Below are 22,474 nucleotides of genomic sequence, written 5' to 3'. Positions count from 1 at the left end.
GCAGTTGAAGAGGCCACCATTCACAAAATAATTATGTTTATTTAACTCCCCCCCCCCCCCCTTCCGCCCTCCTGACAGCAAAATTACGTTGTCATCATGAATAGATTTTGTGTACACAGGAGGATGAATTATGACTTTATGACCTTCTGTTGTGTTTGTTCCTTCTTCGCAGCAAGCAAACGAGAAGAGTGCATCATAGTGGAAACATCTGTCACCATTTATACTTCACTCTCCTATAGATATAATCAAAGAGCAAACACAGTGAAAGGGGGGAAAATGCAAATCACTTGTAAACAACCTGATCATGCTAACAGTATCAGTGTACTGCATGATGCTAATGAGAATCTGTGGCATTTCAATCATTCTGATGTAACTGAATAATACATTGGTCTAAAAATGTGAAATACCATTTTTATAAAATGCAAAAAAGACAGATCATCAATAACTAAATTGGCTTGCCACTACTTATCTTGGAGAAACCAAATTCCAATACTGTCAGCAGACATATTCCATAGTTTTTTTGTTTTTAACTTGCTTATGTTTTTATCAGCAGTACTGGAATTTCACCTCATGGGGGTGCATAAAGGCCAGCCATTCTGTGTAAGGCCAGCCATTCTGTGTCTTTGTAATTTTATAAATCATTTGGAAGATGGTATCTGACTAATATGATCAAAGATAAATTTAAAAAGTGGTGATTTAGAATACTGAACATTTAGACTCCACATGAACTGAACTGATGTACAAGAAAGAAAGGTTAACATGATGATAAATATTGTGCCTGATAGATTAGCATTATCTTCAAATACGCATCTAACATTATTTTAGCTCACCCACTATTACACCATATATCAATTAACTGACAGGCAAAGCAACAACATAGGTGTTGTGTTTCCCTAAGAGTAATCATAATAATGAGGTTATGTTTGAGAATATTAACAGAATGTTACTACTACCCACAAAAATGTTTTTGAAGTTAAGTTCTAAAGGCATGTAACAGAGAGTCAGTAGGTATATGGCATTAGATATCTGTATAGGTTATAGTATGTACAATTACTATTTACAAATAGTAAATCCACTCACACCACACACATTCAAAACATGAAGGTGGACTCAAAACCTTGTAGAATTATAACTACAGTCTCTAACAGCTGCCTGGTGTTTTGATGCCACATGTTGCATTTTCTACATCACAAGTAATCTGAAAACCTATTATAAAACCTAGCCAATTACCTGTGTTGTGCCATAAAACTCACCTTCGCTTCCCGGATAAATCGCCCACCAACAACATTGACCTGCTCAATTGCTGGTGCTTTCTCCAATACATTGTTGTACAGCACCTATGACAAACAGAAAAACAATTAATGAAATTAAAAATTTTAATTTCTGTAGATAATAGTAAAAATTATTTCTTAATTTATCTCATAATTTTACTCAAAGTAGTGAAAGAGCTAATAGCAGCATTGCAGTATGAGAAATACCTTCCGAAAATTTTTGACTAGGAGAAAAAAACTGCTTTATTTCCCGAAGCAAGTATCCCTTATAATGATGATACAAATCATTTCACCAAATGATATGAATATGTTCATGTCATAAATAAATGAAACTCTCAACTGAGTGTTAACCACTACATTTCTAAAATCACAATCCATTATTTTTTCAACAGTCAATCAAGCAAAGAAAATAAAGATAAGGAACCTTAACACAAATGTGTCCGGTATATGCCTCTCTGTTCATAGCTGGGTAGTCTTCATTTTTAAACTGTTTTCTAGACTTATTCAAGAGGAAACAATCTGTTCTTGTTATGCTGCAGCTCTTTGGAACTAGATACCAAAATGTTTCATCTCAAGCAAAGCTTTACACAGTCAAACTTTACTCAGTACCACTCTTACTAACTCAATTTAATACTTCATTAATATAGTAAGATTAATTAAATGGAATGAAATTTTTACTAACCAGATACCTGTCAGCAAGAGAAAAAAGGCATGTAAATAAGCTGATTTGTTAATTTTATGTGATATTAGAGGCAAATAAATGCATACTCAAATAGTCACAATGCGTGGAACCACTACGTACAAAAACAATTCGACAGTTCTCTTTGTTGTGCCTGGCTGTGACTCAATGTCTCCTCCATACAGAGAGTACCAATCTATGCTTTTCAGAATATTGTTATGAGTTTCAGTGAAAACAGATGGGGCTGCTTATAGAAAGTTCATGTTCATCTTTCAGTTCAGAAAGCGCACAGTGCTACAAACTAGAAGGATGACACATACTAACTTGGAAGTTGTAAAAAAAAAATTCCAGTACAACCCCCGCCCTCTCCCCCCTCCAACACACACACACACACACACACACACACACACACACACACACACACACACACACACACAAATATATTTGCAGTATTTAATGATATCACATCTATGGGTGACTTACAAATGGCATCAGAAACATCCACCCCAATCAATCAAACCATCATGCTAGCTGAAATGGCATCAGAATTTTGTGTCAGCAACTGTCACATGTGTGTACATGTTGAGGGAGAGTTGTGGATATTGTCCATAGAAGTGGAAGCAAAAGGACTCACTGTAAAACCTTTGTTCCAAGCCACAGCACTTGAGCTCAAGAAAAGGATAATGGCTTGATTAGTGGTTTATTCGTACTTTTTTTTTCTTTTTTCTGACCTATCACCAGATTCAGGCAGAGTGGTAGATGCCAAGTAGCTGAACATGCTGCTCATCAAATAAGACAATGTGTGGTGAATTGCTTCTCAATGTATGTTCTCTCTTGTCACTTTTTCCCTTCCAAACAACAAAGAAAAATGATGAACATGAATAAAGCCTTGGCATTCAAGGCAAACACATTTGTTTGGATCCCAACTCTTCCACGAATACACCATCATCCACACCTCAGCCAATACTGAGCATAATTACCCCACCAGCCTAGTTCAAAAGCAGATTTCCAAGGCCACCGTATCCAGTCCTCATACTGCTGATCCCTCCAAAAAACAACTTCAGAGCACATCACCTGTCACTCAGTATTATCTTGGTCTGAAATTTATTAATCAGCTACACAAGGCTGTGACTTCCTTTTAAAATCATGCCCTGAAATAAGATTCAGTCTTTCTGAGATTTTGCTTTCACACCAAATGTAGCTTTTCAATCTTCGCAATATCTTTGTCAGATCCTACTCTGCTCCTGCACCTGTCTCCCTACATTATGGCTTCTACTCCTGTGACCGTCCCCACTACAAGACTTGCACTATGCATCCTCCTACTACCACCTATGCCAGCACCGTAAATGACAAAATATACGCTATCAAAAGGAGAGCCACCTATGAAATGACACGTCGTATACAAGCTGTTATGTAAACACTGTTCGCCATTTTATATTTGCATGACTACCAACAGATTATCAGTTAGCATGAATGGGCTTAGGCAGTGGGTGTACTCTGGCAACACACAATATCACGTTGTAGTGCATGTTCTACAACATGACAGCCATGTCCTCAGAGGCCACTTCACCACATGCTCCATCTGTATTCTTCCCCCAGACACCAGTTTCTCAAAACTCCGCAGGGCGAAACTAGTGCTACAATCTGTCCTTGGTTCCCACCACGCAACTGGCTTAATTCATGTTAATTTCATCTATCTCAACATTTCTTCACAGTAACTACTCCCCTTCACTTCCACATCTTTCATTTTCTTACCAGTGTATTTTTCACTGTCCCCCTCCTACCTCTGTTAAGTACAGTGCACTTTGCTTTTCAATCCTATTAACTCATGCATGTTGTTTTAGCAGTAACCTCTGGTATTGCATATTACCCTTTCTTCCACCTTGAAGCTCTCAGGTTTTCACATCTCATCCAGTCCCCAATAATTAGTCTTTCCTTCACATCCTGTCTAGAAAGCCTCCCCTGACCCACGGTTTGGGGTGGCTTTTCCAAAATCTACCCCTTTTCCTAGATCTCTTCAGTTCTGTTCTTTCAGACCTCTTCCTTGCTCTTCAATCCTTCTGCCAGAAAAAGAAGCCACTTGGTCTGAAAGCTTGCTTAATTATAACCTCCTTTTATATGTGTATTCCACCAAAGCTTTGGGAGTATATATTTTTATCCATCTGGTTAAATTATATTGTCAAAACATGATGGTTTTCATTGTTATAAACATGAACACATAAGGGACATGGGAAAAGGGTAGGAGGAGGGAGGGGCGATGTGTGAGAGAAAGTCTCCAACATTGGCAACATATCATTGTGTATTGTTCTTTGTACAACTGTGTCTTTATATCTATGGATTTTAAACTGAGTACTTTCATTTGCAGTTTATGCCACTGCATTTGTGCCATGAACTGAACACAATGTTAGACGGAGACAGAAATGTTCAGGGATAAAACAATGTACATCAGTTACAAAAGACACACAAACATTTCTACAGAGAAACAGTTTCATAAATTTACAAATGAAGTTCTTACTCGTGTTGGTTCCAACTGCTCCTTCGCACGGTCTTCAATTGGAGCAAGACCACTTAGTTTTCCATAGCTCTCATCCACCCAAGCAACCTCTTTCTCATACGAGTTGCTGTATGTCTGCAGCAATCCATAAGCAGCTTCGCAGCTGCGCAATCTGAAAAACCAAGGCAAACACAGACAAGCATTAACATTATGCTGATAAAGTCCCTTGTCTAATGCTACAATACTCTTCATTCAGTAGAATACACTGATGTGATGGGAATGAACTCTTTAGACAGTTTACAAAAACTTACTCACATGAAATTATAAACTGACTGGAACTAACTTGTGTGTTGGTTTTTGTTAACTATAATTATTATTCATGTATGGGCCCAATAGGACCACAGAAGGTACAATCCATGAATGTTGCTTTTGATGGTTGGCCTTCCTTTGTGTCCAAATTTGTTTCATCCTTTCAAAACAAAGCCGCCTCCTTTCATCAGACGACAGTGCGCCAGTCCGTTTTCTAATTTCCCTCTGCCAAATTTTCCGTTTAAATATCTTTTATCTGAATGTTTTTCTATCCGTAACGTCTGCCTGAGTTATACCAGCTACTTTAAGATCCTCCTTAATTGCAGTGATCCATTTAAATGGCTCAGTTTTGGCCTTACTTCTGTTTTTCTTGAATTCTACTATTTGTTTTGTCAACCTAGTGGGTGCCATTCTCTTAACGTGCCCGTAAAATTTAAGTCTTTGTTTTCTCATTTCACCATGTATGTCTGCATATTCTTCTATTTCCTTACTACTTCTCAGTCTACACGTTTCTCCATTAGTAATTTTCAGGCCTAATATTTTCCTAATAATTTTTCTTTCTTTCGAATTTCAGACATTCAGGTTTGATTACAGTGCTGCTGTTGCTAAAGTATTCTGAATTTACAAAGTGATTTTTTACTATACATATTTTGTGTTAATCTGAAAGCAGTTGCCATTTTTTGACAGCAGACTTAATTTGCAGCTTTTTCCAGACTATTTTCTTGTATGATGTCCCCCAAGTATTTAAACTGAGAAACACTTTTTATTTTTCAGTACTTCGTGTTCAAAAAATTGGTGCTTGTTTGTTGCATGTCATATGGTCCGTTTTTTCAAATGATATTTGTAGTCCTACTGTTTCTGCAACACCTTAAAGAACTGCAACTTGTTTTTGAGCTGTTGTAATATCCCTAGTTAAAGTTGGCAGATCATCTGCAGCCATGACGCAACCTACTCTATATTTTAACTCAACTTTTGATTTTACCATTCTGTAATTATCTTTTCCAAAACAAAGTTAAACAGTAATGAGGGAAGTCCACCTCCCTGTGTAACACCACTCTTTTATATCAAATGGTTCAGAAATCTCTCTCATGAATTTAACTTTAATGTTAATATAATAGAGGGAAACATTCCACGAGGGAAAAATATATCTAAAAACAAAGATGAAGTAACTTACCAAGCGAAAGCATTGGCATGTTGATACACACACAAACAAATATAAACACACACAAAATTCAAGCTTTCGCAACCAACGGTTGCTTCGTCAGGAAAGAGGGAAGGAGAGTGAAAGACGAAAGAATGTGGGTTTTAAGGGAGAGGGTAAGGAGTCATTCCAATCCCGGGAGCGGAAAGACTTACCTTAGCGGGAAAAAAGGACAGGTCTACACACACACACACACACACACACACACACACACACACACACACACACACACACATCCATCCGCACATACACAAACACAAGCAGACATATTTAAAGGCAAAGAGTAAGGGCAGAGATGTCAGTCGAGGCGGAAGTACAGAGGCAAAGAAGTTGTTGAAAGACAGGCGGCAACTTGAAATTAGCGGAGGTTGAGGCCTGGCGGATATCGAGAAGAGAGGATATACTGAAGGGCGAGTTCCCATCTCCGGAGTTCGGATAGGTTGGTGTTGGTGGGAAGTATCCAGATAACTCGGACGGTGTAACACTGTGCCAAGATGTGCTGGCCATGCATCAAGGCATGTTTAGCCACAGGGTGATCCTCATTACCAACAAACACTGTCTGCCTGTGTCCATTCACGCGAATGGACAGTTTGTTGCTGGTCATTCCCACGTAGAAAGCGTCACAGTGCAGGCAGGTCAGTTGGTAAATCACGTGGGTGCTTTCACACGTGGCTCTCCCTTTGATTGTGTACACCTTCCGGGTTACAGGACTGGAGTAGGTGGTGGTGGGAGGGTGCCTAGGACAGGTTTTACACCGGGGGCGGTTGCAAGGGTAGGAGCCAGAGGTTAGGGAAGGTGGTTTGGGGATTTAATAGGGATGAACCAAGAGGTTACGAAGGTTAGGTGGACGGCGGAAAGACACTCTTGGTGGAGTGGGGAGGATTTCATGAAGGATGGATCTCATTTCGGGGCAGGATTTTAGGAAGTCGTATCCCTGCTGGAGAGCCACATTCAAGGTCTGATCCAGTCCCGGGAAGTATTCTGTCACAAGTGGGGCACTTTTGGGGTTCTTCTGTGAGAGGTTCTGGGTTTGAGGGGATGAGGAAGTGGCTCTGGTTTTCTGCTTCTGTACCAGGTTGGGAGGGTAGTTGCGGGATGTGAAAGCTGTTTTCAGGTTGTTGGTGTAATGGTCGAGGGATTCAGGACTGGAGCAGATTCGTTTGCCACGAAGGCCTAGGCTGTAGGGAAGGGACCGTTTGATATGGAATGGGTGGCAGCTGTCATAATGGAGGTACTGTTGCTTGTTGGTGGGTTTGATGTGGACGGATGTGTGAAGCTGGCCATTGGACAGATGGAGGTCAACGTCTAGGAAAGTGGCATGGGATTTGGAGTAGGACCAGGTGAATCTGATGGAACCAAAGGAGTTGAGGTTGGAGAGGAAATTCTGGAGTTGTTCTTCACTGGGAGTCCAGATCATGAAGATGTCATCAATAAATCTGTACCAAACTTTGGGTTGGCAGGCTTGGGTAACCAGGAAGACTTCCTCTAAGCGACCCATAAGTAGGTTGGCATATGAGGGGGCCATCCTGGTACCCATGGCTGTTCCCTTTAATTGTTGGTATGTCTGGCCTTCAAAAGTAAAGAAGTTGTGGGTCAGGATGAAGCTGGCTAAGGTGACGAGGAAAGAGGTTTTAGGTAGGGTGGCAGGTGATCGACGTTAAAGGAAGTGCTCCATTGCAGCGAGGCCCTGGACGCCAGTGACATTCTTGTCTTAAATCTGTGCAGGTCGTGCTGTGTTCAGAAGTTCTAACTGTTTATTTCAGTTCGATGCTGAGTGCCAACTGTCTTCATAGTGCTCATTATGAGTGATGGTAAGCAATCACACTAAGTGTTACACAAATAGGCAAGAGGAACAGTGTTCTGTGCATACCAATACTTTAAGAGACAATCTTCCACTGAATCAACGCCGGTACCAGGCGTGGGTCGCGCCATTGCCAAATGCCGAGAGCAGACAGCTGATGCCTGTGGTATTGGTTTGAGGACTGTTCAGAGAATATCCAGTGAAGCTAAGACGTCTATTTAAGCCTGTGGCTCAACTGTTTTCAAATCACCAGGGAAGCAACACAACCGCAAAAAAGAAGTGGGTGAGCTAGACGATTTTGCGGAAAACATTTTGCGGTGCATAGTGATCAGCATGTTCGCTGAAGGCGAGTATCCAACAGTAGATAAACTAATTTTGCATATGAAAGAAGCTGAAAATTTTAACAGAAGCAAATGGACCATGTTAATGATACTAAAAGACATGAGGTTCAGGTATCAGAAGACAAACGATAGTAAAATTATTAATGGAACAAAGCGATACAGTAGCTGCAAGGACTACGTTTTTGAGAACAATGCACGAGATCAGAGAAGTTGGCACAGCTCAAATTCATTACTTAGATGAACCTTTTGTTACTCAGAACCAAGAAAGGGCTATGTGCTGGAAAATGAGCAGCGGGTACAGTGGAGTAAAAGTTCCTCTTGGTAAGGGTAACAGAATTATAGTGCCTCATATCGGATCAGCAAATACTGGCTTCATTCCCCAGGGTAAGCTTATTTTTAAGGCATCTAAAGCTAAAAATTCTAAAGATTACCACTCTGAAATGACATATATCGTCTTCAAAAGGTGGTTTACACAACAATTATTGCCACATACTTTTTCGTGCATGTTCAGTTATAGTCATGGACAATGCGAGCAGCCACACAGTAGCAGTGAACAAAGCTCCAAATACAAACTCCAAAAATGCAGACATTATTGTATGGCTGTCATCTAATGAAATACCTCTTAACTTGTCGCATACCAGAGCAGAAATGCTGGTTCTTGTCAATCATCATAAGCCTGCATCAGAGTTTATGAGATAAACAAAATTGCAAAGCAGTATTCACACCGTATTGTTAAATTACCCCCACACCATTGCCATTACAAGCCAATCGAGCTGGTATGGGTTCAGATGAAAGCATATATTGCAGAAAAGAACAATACATTCAAAATTGCAGATGACGAGAGACTCACACACGAGGCAATAGACAGCATTTAAACATCTGCATGGGCAACTTGCGTAAGACACGCAGAAAAACTGCAAGATGAAGGTTACAACAGAGAAATTGGCAGGGACATGGTTATGGAACCATTAGTCATAAATCTTGCAAAGTCTGATTCATCTACATAAGACAGCGAAGACGATGGAGTGGATTTCTTGCTGTGAAGTATGTAAGTACCAATTACTGCTACTTATGACTTTGTGTGACTGTGCCTGGAGAAGCATAAAAAATTATTAGTAGCTCAAGTTCCATCTTTGACCTCATAATGATGCTGTTTTTTCCATAAAACATTTCGTTCAATTTGTTTTCTTCATAAAACATATTAAGAACATGTATTGTAACGCCGTAGCAGGTTGCACAATGAAAGAAAATTAGCTTTTAGAAACACATTAAACGATTGTTTCTGATATCCTTATGGTCACAAATTATTAAAACTTGAAAATGCTCTAAATTTATTCTATCACTGTGGGTACCCAATGTAAGCAATGCAAAAATTCATTTGATTAATGAAACAAATCCTTGTTGTTCAAAAGATGGAACATTAAACACTGACAGTATTTAAAGAAAGAATGAAGCTACATCATGATTACTGACACAATGGTGTGAGTATCGCCTTGAGATTGAATCTCTTCCATCTGTGTTTGCTTTACAAATAAACTGTACTTTTGAAAGGGATCTTTCTTGAGAGAAAAACAATTGTTTCTTTTTGTGCTATCAACCTGAGACATTTCACTGAGGTTTCAGCATCATCGCTGGACTTTCATTTGCTTTCTGTTATGTGGCAGGTTGTGTGTGTGCGCGCGCGTAACAATTCTCATTACTAAGAATGCTGTTCTTAAAGTTCACTGCGGAATGATGTTTATGCTAGCTCGCCGTCAGGTGTCTCAGTGCGTAAATTGACTGAAGGAAATTGGCAGCATTGCAACGTATCTTCCCTCTCTCTCTGTGCAGAACACAGCCCTAACCCGTCTTTGTAGCTGCTCTCCAATCTAGTAACACATCGAAATTCCGTGTTCCTTTATGCAGTAAACTTCCAAGTTACATTAATACTTTCAGTTCTTAAGTTTTTTCTGCTGATGGTTAATTACTTCAGTGCAAAATATGTGAGCAGTCAGTGAACTAAGAAAAGTAATATTTCATTTCCCAACATATCAGTACAACCAAACACAAAAATGCACTGCAACTTCATGAAACTCAGTACGACAATTGATTACTTTTCACTTCAGACATTACACCCACAGGGAAACAGAATGGGACAACTTCAAGACTGATACTTCCAAATATTCTGCAAATGAACTTCCTAACACATGGTCTTCACAGGGCATCTGCCGGGATAAGAAGTTTTTTCAGGATGTCAACAAATTGATTTCCAGTATTAATATGATCTTTGTTAAAGCTCCGTGAAGGATTCAGACGTTGCACCAGATATATTTCTGCTCCCTTAACCAATCATATTAAGACGGTGGACATGGAATTCAGCAGAGGTTTGCTACAATTTTTTTTTTTTTTTGGATGTAACTAAATGGATCATCACTCTGGAGGATGAAGTGTCTTCATTTATAGCAGCAAATAAACTCCTCTAAACTTCAGAAGCATGAAATGACTTAACTTTCATTGCTGCAAGTTCCGTTTCCTGCCAGTTTCAAGATGAAGAGCAGCCTTTGACGATGCCAGTGAAAATCGTGGATGTCACAGTGCAAACAATGGAGAGAGTGCCAGAGAATTGGGGTTTATTAGTGACGAAAAAGTGTAAAATGGTGTTATAAAAAAATATTGATATTGACAAACTTAGAAACATTTCAAAAATTCTATAAGGTGACAATTCTATTGAAGTAGAAATATACTCTATAACATTTCAATCTTTTAGTCTTGTTCCAAATGTATTATCTGACAGTAGGCAGGACACGACTCTAGAAAATTTTTAAAAACCATTCAGTGATCACGTGCAACCAATAAGGCATTGTGATGTATAGACTTTCAAGAAACATTTTCACTTTCCTTAGAGTACAGTTATCATTCTGTTTAAAACTGTTAAGTTACTTTAATAATTTAATACAACAACATAATGTTAACATAAATACGCCAAATGTGCCATTGTATGAATAGTGCAATCTACTAAGTAAATAGGCGATCTGAAAGGTTTTTCTGCATTTCCTTTCATTCTCTATTACTGCAATTGATAATGCCTGAACTTCAGCCTCTGCTCGTAAGTTAAGAGGATCTTTTACATTTCACTATTAATGCTGTCAAACAAGAGTTATGGATACTAAATTCTAAATCCAAATCCTAATCATTAAATTATCACTGATTAAATTTGGAATTCAACCCAAAGCTACACACAAAAATGTTGCCTTACCAAATTTTAAAATAAATAATTTATCAGTATTACTAATTAAAAAAACAAGCTGTAATTTTTTAAAAAAAAAAGAAAAGAATAGCATATATGCTTTACCTATCGACGAGCTGAGAGCAGACGTTCCCCCAGCGATTTGTAAGGCGTCCAACTTCTCCTTCTAAGCGTTCAAGGTCAGAGTGAGGACCCCGATGATTAGGTCGTGACTTCTCTACAAGACGACGTGCATTTAACACATCTTCACTCAGTTGATCAATTACCATCTGATGCTGGGCAACAGAGTTCTGTAGATTCAGCAAATCTTCATGAACCTAAGAATGTAACCAAAAAAAAAAAAAAAATCAAAATTTCTGTATAAAATTACAGAAAAGAAAGTGGCAAATATAATCACTTCAGGCACCATTAAATCAGATTGATGCAGTAACAATCAACTTTGAGATAGTTATTTCAATCCCAGCAGCAAGGCATGTCTACCACTTGAACACCACTAACAACAGAAGAGGACACAGTGATGCACACTGATAACGACTAGTTAGTGCACAATGCATCAATTTAAATTTCAAAGCTTAAGTTTCTGATAAAGTGAAGAAACAAAACATTGCTGACAGTAACAAGCACAGTTATTCAACCATTGACTGACTATCATGAGCTAGTTCTGACATGCATTTCTTCTTTTACACAGTAGCACATCAAGTTACCTCATGTATTTGTATTGCATCCCCAGTTTCCCTCATTTTTACAAATTAACTTTTCTATTCTTCATTACAGTTCCACATAGAAAGAATATATGCTATTTGAATAAATATCTTTATTTCTGACACACACACACACACACACACACACACACACACACACACACACACACACGCTGAGTTGTGTAATATTTTTGGCTTATGATAGTAACAATATTCAGTCCTCGATTAAAATAGCCATCATAATTTGCCCACAACCATCCTGCAAAACAGCAACATGCTCACCAAACACACACATATCAAGCAAACCAGAATTAAAAGTTAATACCATACACAGGGTGAATACACAGACAAAAGAAAAATTCACGGATTTTCCCCAGGTTTCCCAGTTAAAAATACACTTTCTCCTGTGTGAAAATACACACTTTCTTGGGTGAAAATACACTTTCTCCATTAACGGACAGTATGCTTTCCTCCGTATCTGTAAAACTTGTTAATCCTTTGAATAACAAAGATTTTATACATTGGCATAGAACTTCCCGGCACTTTATGGACATAAATGTCTGGTCTTCTGGCCCCAAAATTTTTCTGAGTGGCTGGCCCTCAAAGTATTCTGAATAGGAGTCAAACACTCTCCAATTTAAGAAATTCATCGCACAGTCTCACAGTTAACATAATTCATCTTGCATAAAAGGAAATCTACTTTGAAAGTAACCTTTCTCAGACCAACAACTTGTTAGTAATAGATTTGTCTGAGCAGTTGCTAAAGAGCGCCAGAAGACAGGTGTTACTGCGCATCCACATCTATGATGACGTAGCAAGCCTGCACTTGGTGTTTGCAATTCTCATACTTGTTTCATCACATTTCTGTTTGGAATTTCATGTGTAGTGGGCCATCACATGACCATGTGCAGCAGTGCGGCATGTTATTCGGAGGGGGCATACAGAGTTATTGTACTTAGGGCTTTTACTAAGCGTATATAAGGAATGCAAAATCAAAAAGCAGCCTTTGGTACAATATTCGTTTAAAACCTAGACTCTATAACCCAAAGTACCCTAATATTTTGCTATGTGGTGCCTTTTACACACTTTTTTTATTATATTTGTACTCTTTAATACTGTTATTTAGTATTTCCAGACAAGTTTACATCCACACAGCACTGGAGAGGGGAGGGGAGGAGGGGGGGAGGAGGAGGAGGAGGAGGAGGAGGAGGAGGAGGAGGTGGTGGTTGTTGCAGAAAGTTAGTAAGAAGGAGTACACATTTCTTGCAAAAATGAAAAGAAACAGTTGTTTGTATACAGCAGTACTAAGAACAACAGTAAGCTTTTTATGACTTTTTGAACTTTATTAATTTTTATAAAGTTACTTGTGAAACCCAGGTACTTTATAATTGGCAGTTTATATTCTATTCCAGGAGTAAATATAAAGTCTCGTGGTGAATTACAACAATAAAACATGGGTTATGCCAGTCTATAATTTACTGAAGAATGGCATTCTGTAAATTTAAGACGTAAACCACACAAATTAAGAAATAACGTTAGGTCTAGAAGAGGAACCAGGCAGGTACTGAAACATGCCTTACGATAAAAAAAGATTGTGTTTCACGAAAAGCAGGTATGTAAAATGCTGCTAAGGTTTTTCAGTGAGGTTTCTGGGATGCCACTTTTTTCCATTGCAGTAGTATCTCATGTTCTATTCTTTATTATGGCATAATGCCATCTGTGCCAGAAGATGAAAACGTACACTTAAAACTCAATGAACAGTTGAAACTATGTAACTGTGAGGAACAAAACACTTTGTTTCAAATAAACTAACTGCCTGTGCGGCAAGATTAATAAAAGGCAAACTTCCTTAGCAAGCCGACAAAAATAAATTCATTATTTTGCAAAGTGATTAATGTTCACTTGCCAATAATGTGGAAATAATATAAAATTAGTAAACTGAAACTAACAACATATTTTAGTCTTACATAATTATGTGCACGCATTTTAATTAATTTGATAGCTCCCAATCACAGATATCTGTTTTGTTTTCATCTGACATGAGAGCTGTTAACTAGAACAGAACAGCAAAGTCACGAAACATGAATACAGGCCACACGAAGACTACTCCTCACCACAATTACGATCACTCTGCACGTGCACAAATCTGGCAGCTCGGGAATAACAAACAGTTTTCCGGACAGCTCTGCGCACGCAATACAAGCCCACTGGTATCTGCTCAAACAAACTAATTTAAATAGTTGTGATGCAACATTCATCGAAAGCAGTCTGTTATTACAAAGCATTGCACAGTCTTTGTCAAAGCCTTTGACACATTTTGCTTTCGGCAGATGCCTGTGCACGGACTGTGTTTTGTCACTGCAAATGGTGCATTTTCTTTGCAAGTTAAATATTATACTGCTGTTCTATTCTCGTCTGTGTTTCATTGCTACAGTATTATTCTGTAGCAGTGGGATACAGTAAAATTCTCTGTCAGAGTATCAGTTCTTACCAGTCAAAGTAAGGAAACTTTAACTGAAACATAATCAATGAAAAATTCTCCAGAATTCTACGAAGTTTCCGGATTTTCCCGTTTTCTCCCAACTGAAAAAATTCCCAGGTTTTTCCCAGATTTCCCATTTGCCCAGGGGTGTATACACCCTGCATACAGTATTCAAATGTACTTACGGCTCTTAATGCTTCGACATCTGAGGGAAGCTCTTTATAAGATGCAAGTTTAAGTTCGAATTCTGTTACTATGTTTGTAGCTTCTTCAAGTCCACTGAGAACTATTTCAATGCACTTCAGCCTGAAACAAAGATATATTATTTAATGTGGAAAGTTATAACAACTAATGAAAGTATGCTGAATAAGGTGCAGTTTATTCAAGGCTCAGCAAGATTACACAAAGTTTTCAAATTTCAACATCCATTAACCTTTCAATATAGAGATGAGATGTGGCCCAGAGGTTGTTCCATTTTGAAATGCATTTGTCGAGTCGAGTCTGCTGTTCAGGTGTCTTACGTGAAATACTGCGGAATGTAGATTGCAGTTTCTCCACATCTGGACCAAGAGCCTTAAACACAAAGGAACAAATTAACCATTTATTTTTGCACACAATTCTTTAAACAGATACCAAAAATAAGACCAGTCAACAGATGAACTTCGAGTCCAGTCAGTCAACAAGTATCCTAAGGTGTGAAATTTAATCTTAACTTACTTGTAGCCGTGTCTCAAAATCTTTGTGTTCAATAACCAAATGCTCCAATGAGTCAACATCTCTAGGCAGAGGTGCTGCGGTACGTGCATTCAGTGTACGTTCTGCGTCATCAAGTGCTGCTGCAAGTGCTGAGGCACTATCATTGAAAGATCGACTTGTGCTTTTGCTGTCCTCTGCAACATGTTAATTAGCAATTTTATACAATGACATTTTCCTCAAGAACTTGGTAGCATATTTCAAAAGTTGTATACTCCAACAACTTCTCACAACTCCAGCCAGTATAAACAATATTCATACTAAACAAATAGTAAATAAAGTTATCAGAATAACATAATGTTATTGGATTCACCATTATTTCTCAATTCAATTGCATACAACATAAAGAACGGTAGGGGTGGGTGTGTGTGTGTGTGTGTGTGTGTGTGTGTGTGTGTGTGTGTGTGTGTGTGTGTGTGTGAGGAGGGGGGGGCTCTTGAAAAATATGGAAATACCTATTGCAGCATATATATTTTCATATGAAAGCATCTACTAGTAGTTCATAACAGTTACTTAAAATCGACTGTGAACTCAACAAAATTAACTGTGCTATAAATCTGCAAAATACACAAATTAAAAGTCCCCATGTGGCAGTTTCAGTCAGTATGTTGAGGATAATCTCAAGAATCGCTCTAGGGATTTTGAAATAGTTTTCACTAACACACAGACTGATTCTTGAGGAAGGCTTGTGTCTTACTACTAAGCCCAACAAGTCAACCAGTTGTAGATATTTAGTGCTACCCTTGCAAAGCCAGGGTGGGTCACTAATTACATACAAAAACTAGAAACTACAAACTAGTAATTGGCTTTTTTATAACCTAATGGAGTGTACATTAAGGCATAACACAATTTAGAATACAACAGCACACTATTTCATACAAATTGGAGACACTGAATGCATGAGTAGAATGGATACACAAAGTAAACTGAACTCACTCCTGAATAACAGCAGTGGAGGAAAACCAACTGTGTGTCCATTAAGTGAACTAATATCAAAACAAATATGATCTCAGATAGAGCAGCTTGTTGTTTGTTTACAACACAAATCGACAGATAAAATCCACTCACCAAGTGGCATTAGGAGAAAACACACACAGAAGTTATGGAAATTTCTAGCAAAATGGTTGAAGGGGAAGGAAGAGGGATGAAGGGAAACAACTGATGCGGCTTAGGAAATGGGGGGATTTATAGAGAAGTCAACTGCTCCGAATGAGATTTGAAAACCTGAAAGCTTGAAGGTGCAAAACAGGATCATAAACAAGACAAAGATTACTGGCAAAACATGCTGCAAGTGTTAATAAGAGTGGGAAGCTAAGTGCATTATACATTGCACACTGACAGAGGCAAGATGGGGGTCGGAGGAAGGAAAAATATGTCAGAAAATAAAATATACAGAAAACTAAAGGGAGCAAAGACAAGGAATAGTTTCTGAAAAGAAATGTTGACACCAAAGACATTAATGTAAATTTAGGCAGGTGGGTGGCAAGAATCAACAACATGTAACTACAGTTCCCACTTACAGAGTCCTGGGAAACTGGTGCCATGTGGGAGAATCCAAATTGCACATGTGGTGAAACAGGTGTCAATGTCACGACTGTCACGTTGTATAGCATGCTCTGCAACAGGATATTGTGTGTTGCCAGTGCAAACTCACTGTCTGTGTCCAGTCATTCTAACTGAAAACTTGGTAACAGTTATGCAAATGCAGAAGGTCGAACAGTGTTTACATTACAGCTGGTATGCAACGTGTGTCATTTCACAGGTGGCTCTCCCTTTAATAGTATATGTTCTGCCAGTAACAGGACTGGTATAAGTGGCACAGTGAAGTCGTACACTGGGGACTATCAATGAGGCACGAAGCATTCGGTAGGGAAATGGGTGCAAAAGAAGCATACAATCTTAACCGGATATCGCAGGATGGGTAAGGTGTTTAAAAGCTGTTCTAGGTGCGATGGGCAAAATGTCAAACAGACTGGCCCTCATTTCAGGGCACAGTTTTAGGAAGTCATAGCCTTGGTGAAGTAGAGAATCAATCCATTCCAGACTAGGACAGTACTGAATGACAAGAAGTGTGCCCGTAAGTTGTTAGTTTCTTTGAGGGATCAGCAGTACCAGGATTGGTTGTGACAGCCTTGGAAATCTGCTCTTGAACTAAGCTCAAGGAGAAATTCTGTCCAACCTAGCTCCCCCAATCTCTGCACTATCCCAGTCAGGCCCTATGCTCCTACTGCACCCATTTCTCTACCCTATGGATTCTACCTGTGAATATTGTCTCTGATAAGACTTGCCATACGTACCCTCTTACCACCACCTAGACCAGCTGCACACCTGGCAAATTAAAGGCAGAGCCTTCTGTGAAATGATACGTCATGTGCCAGCTGTTATGTAAATACTGTTCAGCCTCCTTCACAGGTATGACTAGCATCAATTTATCAGTTAGGATGAATGGGCACAGACTGGAGTGTGCATACTGGCAACACACAATATCCTGTTGCAGAGCATGCTCTGCAACATAACACTAGTGACCTCATTGCCCGTTTCACCACATATGCTAACTGGATTCTCCCACGACACCAGTTTCTCACAACTCCACAAGTGGGAACTGGTGTTATACCATGTACTTAGTTCTGGTCAACCATCTGGCTTTAATTCACATTAATGTTTTATGTCTCAGCATTTCTTTTCTTCTTTGCCCCATTTCAGTTTTCTAGTATTACATTTTCTCACAAGTTTTCTCCCCCCCTTCCCCACCACTAGCCTATCACATATAATGCACTTAGCTATCCGCTCTTATTAATCCTTGCACCATGTTTTGTCAGTAATCTGTTTTCTTTATTATATTATCCTTCACTTTCAAGCTCTGAGGTTTTCGGATTCATCCAGTGCAGTCCCCAAAAAAATCAGCCTTTCCTTCTAATTCTGTCCCGTAAGTCTCCCATGATCTGGCGTTCTGGGCGACTTTTCCATTACACCCCCCCCCCCCCCCCCCAGCCTCCACCTCTCTTCCAGGAGTAGTAGTCATTGGCTCTGAAATCTTGCACATTTTCTGTTCAATTATATTTTCAAAAACTTATTATTTTTGTTATTTGCTTATTATTTAATGAACTTTGTCTGGTTTCAAAATATCTCAATTTGTTTCTGCCCAATACACACCTGTACTATATTGTAACAGTCTTCACAAGGTATGTTGAGTTATGAAAAAAGTTAACTGAAAGAACTGTAATTAGCTTCACCCTACCCAGAGCACAAATTCTTCAAAAGCCTAGAACCTGTGACTCACTGGGTTTTAAGTTATAGTCTCTGGGTACAGGAGATATCAGTGTCCATATATTCTCCATATTTCACATGTTAGAATTAATGTCATGAGAATTAACTTTTGTTCCACATACTTAATAGTGCTACAAGACAGTAATCAAATTAATTTTATTACCTATATCACATGCATCTTCCTATCTCTTAAATTTGACTACAGTAAATGGTTCACTATAAAAATGCAGTTTCACATCTTACCCTCATCTCTAGCACGTCTCTCAAATTCATCAAAGAGTCTGTTAACTTCTTCCATTTCTCTCTTGAGGCGTCGCAGCTGTGGATCAGCAGGGTCACCTTCCTGCAGTAGTTTGTCTGCATCTTCATTCAGAGCTTTACGAATAGCTGAACGTTGTTCTTGGCCCATTGCTAAGAACTGAAAAAAAAAAAAAAATGAGAAAATAGTAAAGGGAAACATACATCATTTACAGAATAGTTACAAACTATTATGAAGTGGACTGATCTTGAAAATTTTGTTAACGGTGATGGCTGGACCTGATAAATAATTATTTTGCTCTTTAGCTTTTATTCTTCTTCAGTAACCAAAGCGCCACTTTGGTGTGACATCTAACCGTACTTGTGACTACATCCTCCAGATGAGAAAATGACAATCTTTCCTATGTACGTACTTTCTTAGGTATTTTCCTTTGCCATATTGAAGAAGTAGAAAAACATATTTCCAGCCAGCTGAAAAAAATCTGAAATTGCTGTAAATTGTGTGCTATGTAAAAATTTGTATTCATATACAAATTTTGTGATATTTAAGATTTTCAAAATTACACAAGCTGAACTTTCTGAAACACCTGTCACATTATATCCCATGAGCCAAGTCACAATCCAGTTGTTACTTCTATACAATATTTTACATAAAAAACTTTTATCTAAACAGTTCACAACATCATAAAATGTAGTATACCAACAGCAGCACACAGCACAGGAGAAAGTGTAGTACAAAATATAATTCACTTTGGTGTGTAGGAGGAGGAAGAGAGGTATCACAAGTTGCTTCTTTTGCCAAAGAGAGGTATCACAACCTCTCTTCCTCCTACACACCAAAGTGAATTATATTTTGTACTACACTTTCTCCTGTGCTGTGTGCTGCTGTTGGTATACTACATTTTATGAAGTTGTGATGGTGGTGGCAGAGGTGTAAGTAGTAACACCCACACGAAATGTGGGGAAAGAAAGATCACAATACTAGAATATGAAGTGAACACAGTATTACACTTGTTTAGAGGACAGCCACATGAAAATAGTGAATAAAAGGGAGATACCAATAATGGATGAGGAAATACAATGTTTAATAAAATTTGGGTTGGGATTGTACATAAGTGGTGGGACAACAATCAGCAGTATGAAAGATACTTTACAATCTAAGGAAGCTGTTACTTGAGACACGTGAACTGTATTAATCCAAAATTATTTAGTTTATTACAATATAATCAATGTACACTCTTCTCAAGTCAGCACTCTTGATAAATTAACTAAATATGTGGTCCAAATCAAAATGTTACAGAAAATCAAGGCTTTTAACAAACAATGACTAAAACGTCATTCAAAATAATATGTGGATAACGAGTTGAATTGAAAATCACTCAAACATCTATCAAAAAGCAAATTATTGTATATTCAAATGTTTCTCTATTTTAAACAAACCTGTGCCAGATCCCAGCTTTTGACAACTTTGATTGTGGCAAAGATCATATTCTGCCGCATGCGAAGTTGCTTCTTTTGCCAAAGGGCAGTTGAACGATCAAACTGACGCCGCAACCTATCGGCAGCATCAATTGCATCCTTATCTGGAGGAGGGATCAGGAAGCACACACCAGGTACAGTAGACTCTTGCCCTGAAGAGTTGCTCACTCGCCACTTGACTCTGCCAGAATTATCATGGAGGACACACTTCTCCCCTTTCTCAATAATAATCTGTGGACAACAGCATTCACAGTAAAAAAAATTTAAGTGTTAAATTTACTGACAGTAAACGAAAAAGATGAATGTTATGCTATATCCAAATGACCTCATTAACATTTCTCAAGGGAGGGAATGAGGTAAGAACCAGTCTATACACAAAAATATTCTAAAAGCTAGGGAAGCTTAATTTTTCTACTTTTGAGCTATAAATTGTGTCAGGTGGAGTGGGCAAGGGGAGACAAGGTGTGTGGGAGAATGGGATAGAGGGTTGGGGAAGACTGGCCAACTCAAAGCTATAGTGCAGACACTATGTAATCAGCAAGCATATACATATATATATATAAAAAATAGAAAGAAACTTCCACATGGGAAAAATATATTAAAAACAAAGATTCCAAGACTTACCAAGCGGGAAAGCACCGGCAGACAGGCACAATGAACAAAACACACACACACACACACACACACACACACACACACACACACACACACACACACACAGAGAGAATTACTAGCTTTCGCAACCGATGGTTGCTTCTTCAGGAAGGAGAGGGAAAGACGAAAGGATGTGGGTTTTAAGGGAGAGGGTAAGGAGTCATTCCAATCCCGGGAGTGGAAAGACTTCCCTTAGGGGGGAAAAAAGGACAGGTGTACGCTCGTACGCTCGCGCGCGCTCGCGCACACACACACACACACACACACACACACACACACACACACACACACACACACACACACACACAGATATCCATCCGCACATACACAGCCACAAGCAGACATATGTATGCTTTTTTTCCCCCTAAGGGAAGTCTTTCCGCTCCCGGGATTGGAATGACTCCTTACCCTCTCCCTTAAAACCCACATCCTTTCGTCTTTCCCTCTCCTTCCTGAAGAAGCAACCATCGGTTGCGAAAGCTAGTAATTCTGTGTGTGTGTGTGTGTGTGTGTGTGTGTGTTTTGTTCATTGTGCTTGTCTGCCGGCGCTTTCCCGCTTGGTAAGTCTTGGAATCTTTGTTTTAATATATATATATATATATATATATATATATATATATATATATATATATAGAGAGAGAGAGAGAGAGAGAGAGAGAGAGAGAGAGAGAGAGAGAGAGAGAGAGAGAGAGAGAGAACACTCAAAAGATAGTACAATGCGGACAGTTTTAACATGGCAAATTAGGTGGCAGATGTTCTGATGCGTAGTTGCATCAAATATCGCTAGAGGTTGGGCCTGAACTACTTCATTAACAATACTCTGCTAACTTCAACAAGCAATTGCGCAATAGTCATCCACGAATATTTTGTGATGTGTGTTGCTCGTTGTTTTCTTTCCTTCTTTTGAAATAAGTGAAGCAAATAATTCTAGTCCATCATGGATTTCGATTACAACTCTTACAACACCAGAAGAGATCGGTTATCTCTGACAATGTGTTCTGCTGTAGGCTGCTGCCTAGCGGAATGGAGGCTGAGTTTGTTTCCCCGCACCACTCCTTCTCATGTGGCAGTCAAAATTCTAGTCAATTTATGCTCACAGCCATCTGCAACTACAGCCTATAGTGCCCACCCTCTGAGCTATAGTGATTGGAAAACAATGTCTGTAACTTTTTCAACAGTGCCGAAATTTTTCTCCGAATGCTAAAAGCGAGTTGCTGTACATTCGATTCCGCTTCTACACTAAATGCCTTGTTAGTTCTATCTGTTGTGGTGTCAAGCATGGGTCGTAGGGCTATGAATGCACACGAAAGGTCGAAATTAGAAGTCAGCAGATTTTTTAATCTTCAGATTGGGTGGGGAAAAGGCAAATAATGTCCAGAGACACCTTATATCAGAGGCATGTTCACTTAACTGGTGGGAAAATGCTGCTGCTTTTCAACACAACTATCACATCTGACAGCTTAAATACACCCAAACGAAAAAAGCAAAAGGCCATTTCAGAAGAAAAAGGCATTGAAGTTTTTGCGAAAACAAACATTCAAGTCAAAAAGTTCCCAAT

General features: G+C 38.9%; 1 protein-coding gene across 50 annotated transcripts in view; it reads right to left on the bottom strand.

The window, feature by feature from the left end:
- Positions 1 to 22,474, bottom strand: part of LOC126279005 (microtubule-actin cross-linking factor 1) — a 485,047-nt gene that overhangs the window by 207,349 nt on the left and 255,224 nt on the right. For all 50 annotated transcript variants that reach the window (XM_049979354.1, XM_049979337.1, XM_049979346.1 and 47 more), the window contains 8 exons: positions 20,224 to 20,493; positions 18,769 to 18,943; positions 15,223 to 15,395; positions 14,939 to 15,078; positions 14,691 to 14,811; positions 11,428 to 11,639; positions 4,466 to 4,616; positions 1,254 to 1,337 (listed from right to left, as the gene is read on the bottom strand). In XM_049979354.1, the coding sequence (XP_049835311.1) occupies positions 1,254 to 1,337; positions 4,466 to 4,616; positions 11,428 to 11,639; positions 14,691 to 14,811; positions 14,939 to 15,078; positions 15,223 to 15,395; positions 18,769 to 18,943; positions 20,224 to 20,493 (1,326 nt within the window). The remainder of the gene's footprint in view (positions 1 to 1,253; positions 1,338 to 4,465; positions 4,617 to 11,427; positions 11,640 to 14,690; positions 14,812 to 14,938; positions 15,079 to 15,222; positions 15,396 to 18,768; positions 18,944 to 20,223; positions 20,494 to 22,474) is intronic.

This window comes from Schistocerca gregaria, chromosome 6 (genome assembly GCF_023897955.1).
Source record: "Schistocerca gregaria isolate iqSchGreg1 chromosome 6, iqSchGreg1.2, whole genome shotgun sequence".
Taxonomy (NCBI): Eukaryota; Metazoa; Arthropoda; class Insecta; order Orthoptera; family Acrididae; genus Schistocerca; species Schistocerca gregaria.
Note: the sequence above shows the minus strand (reverse complement) of the source record. Positions and strands in the feature narration are given on the sequence as shown.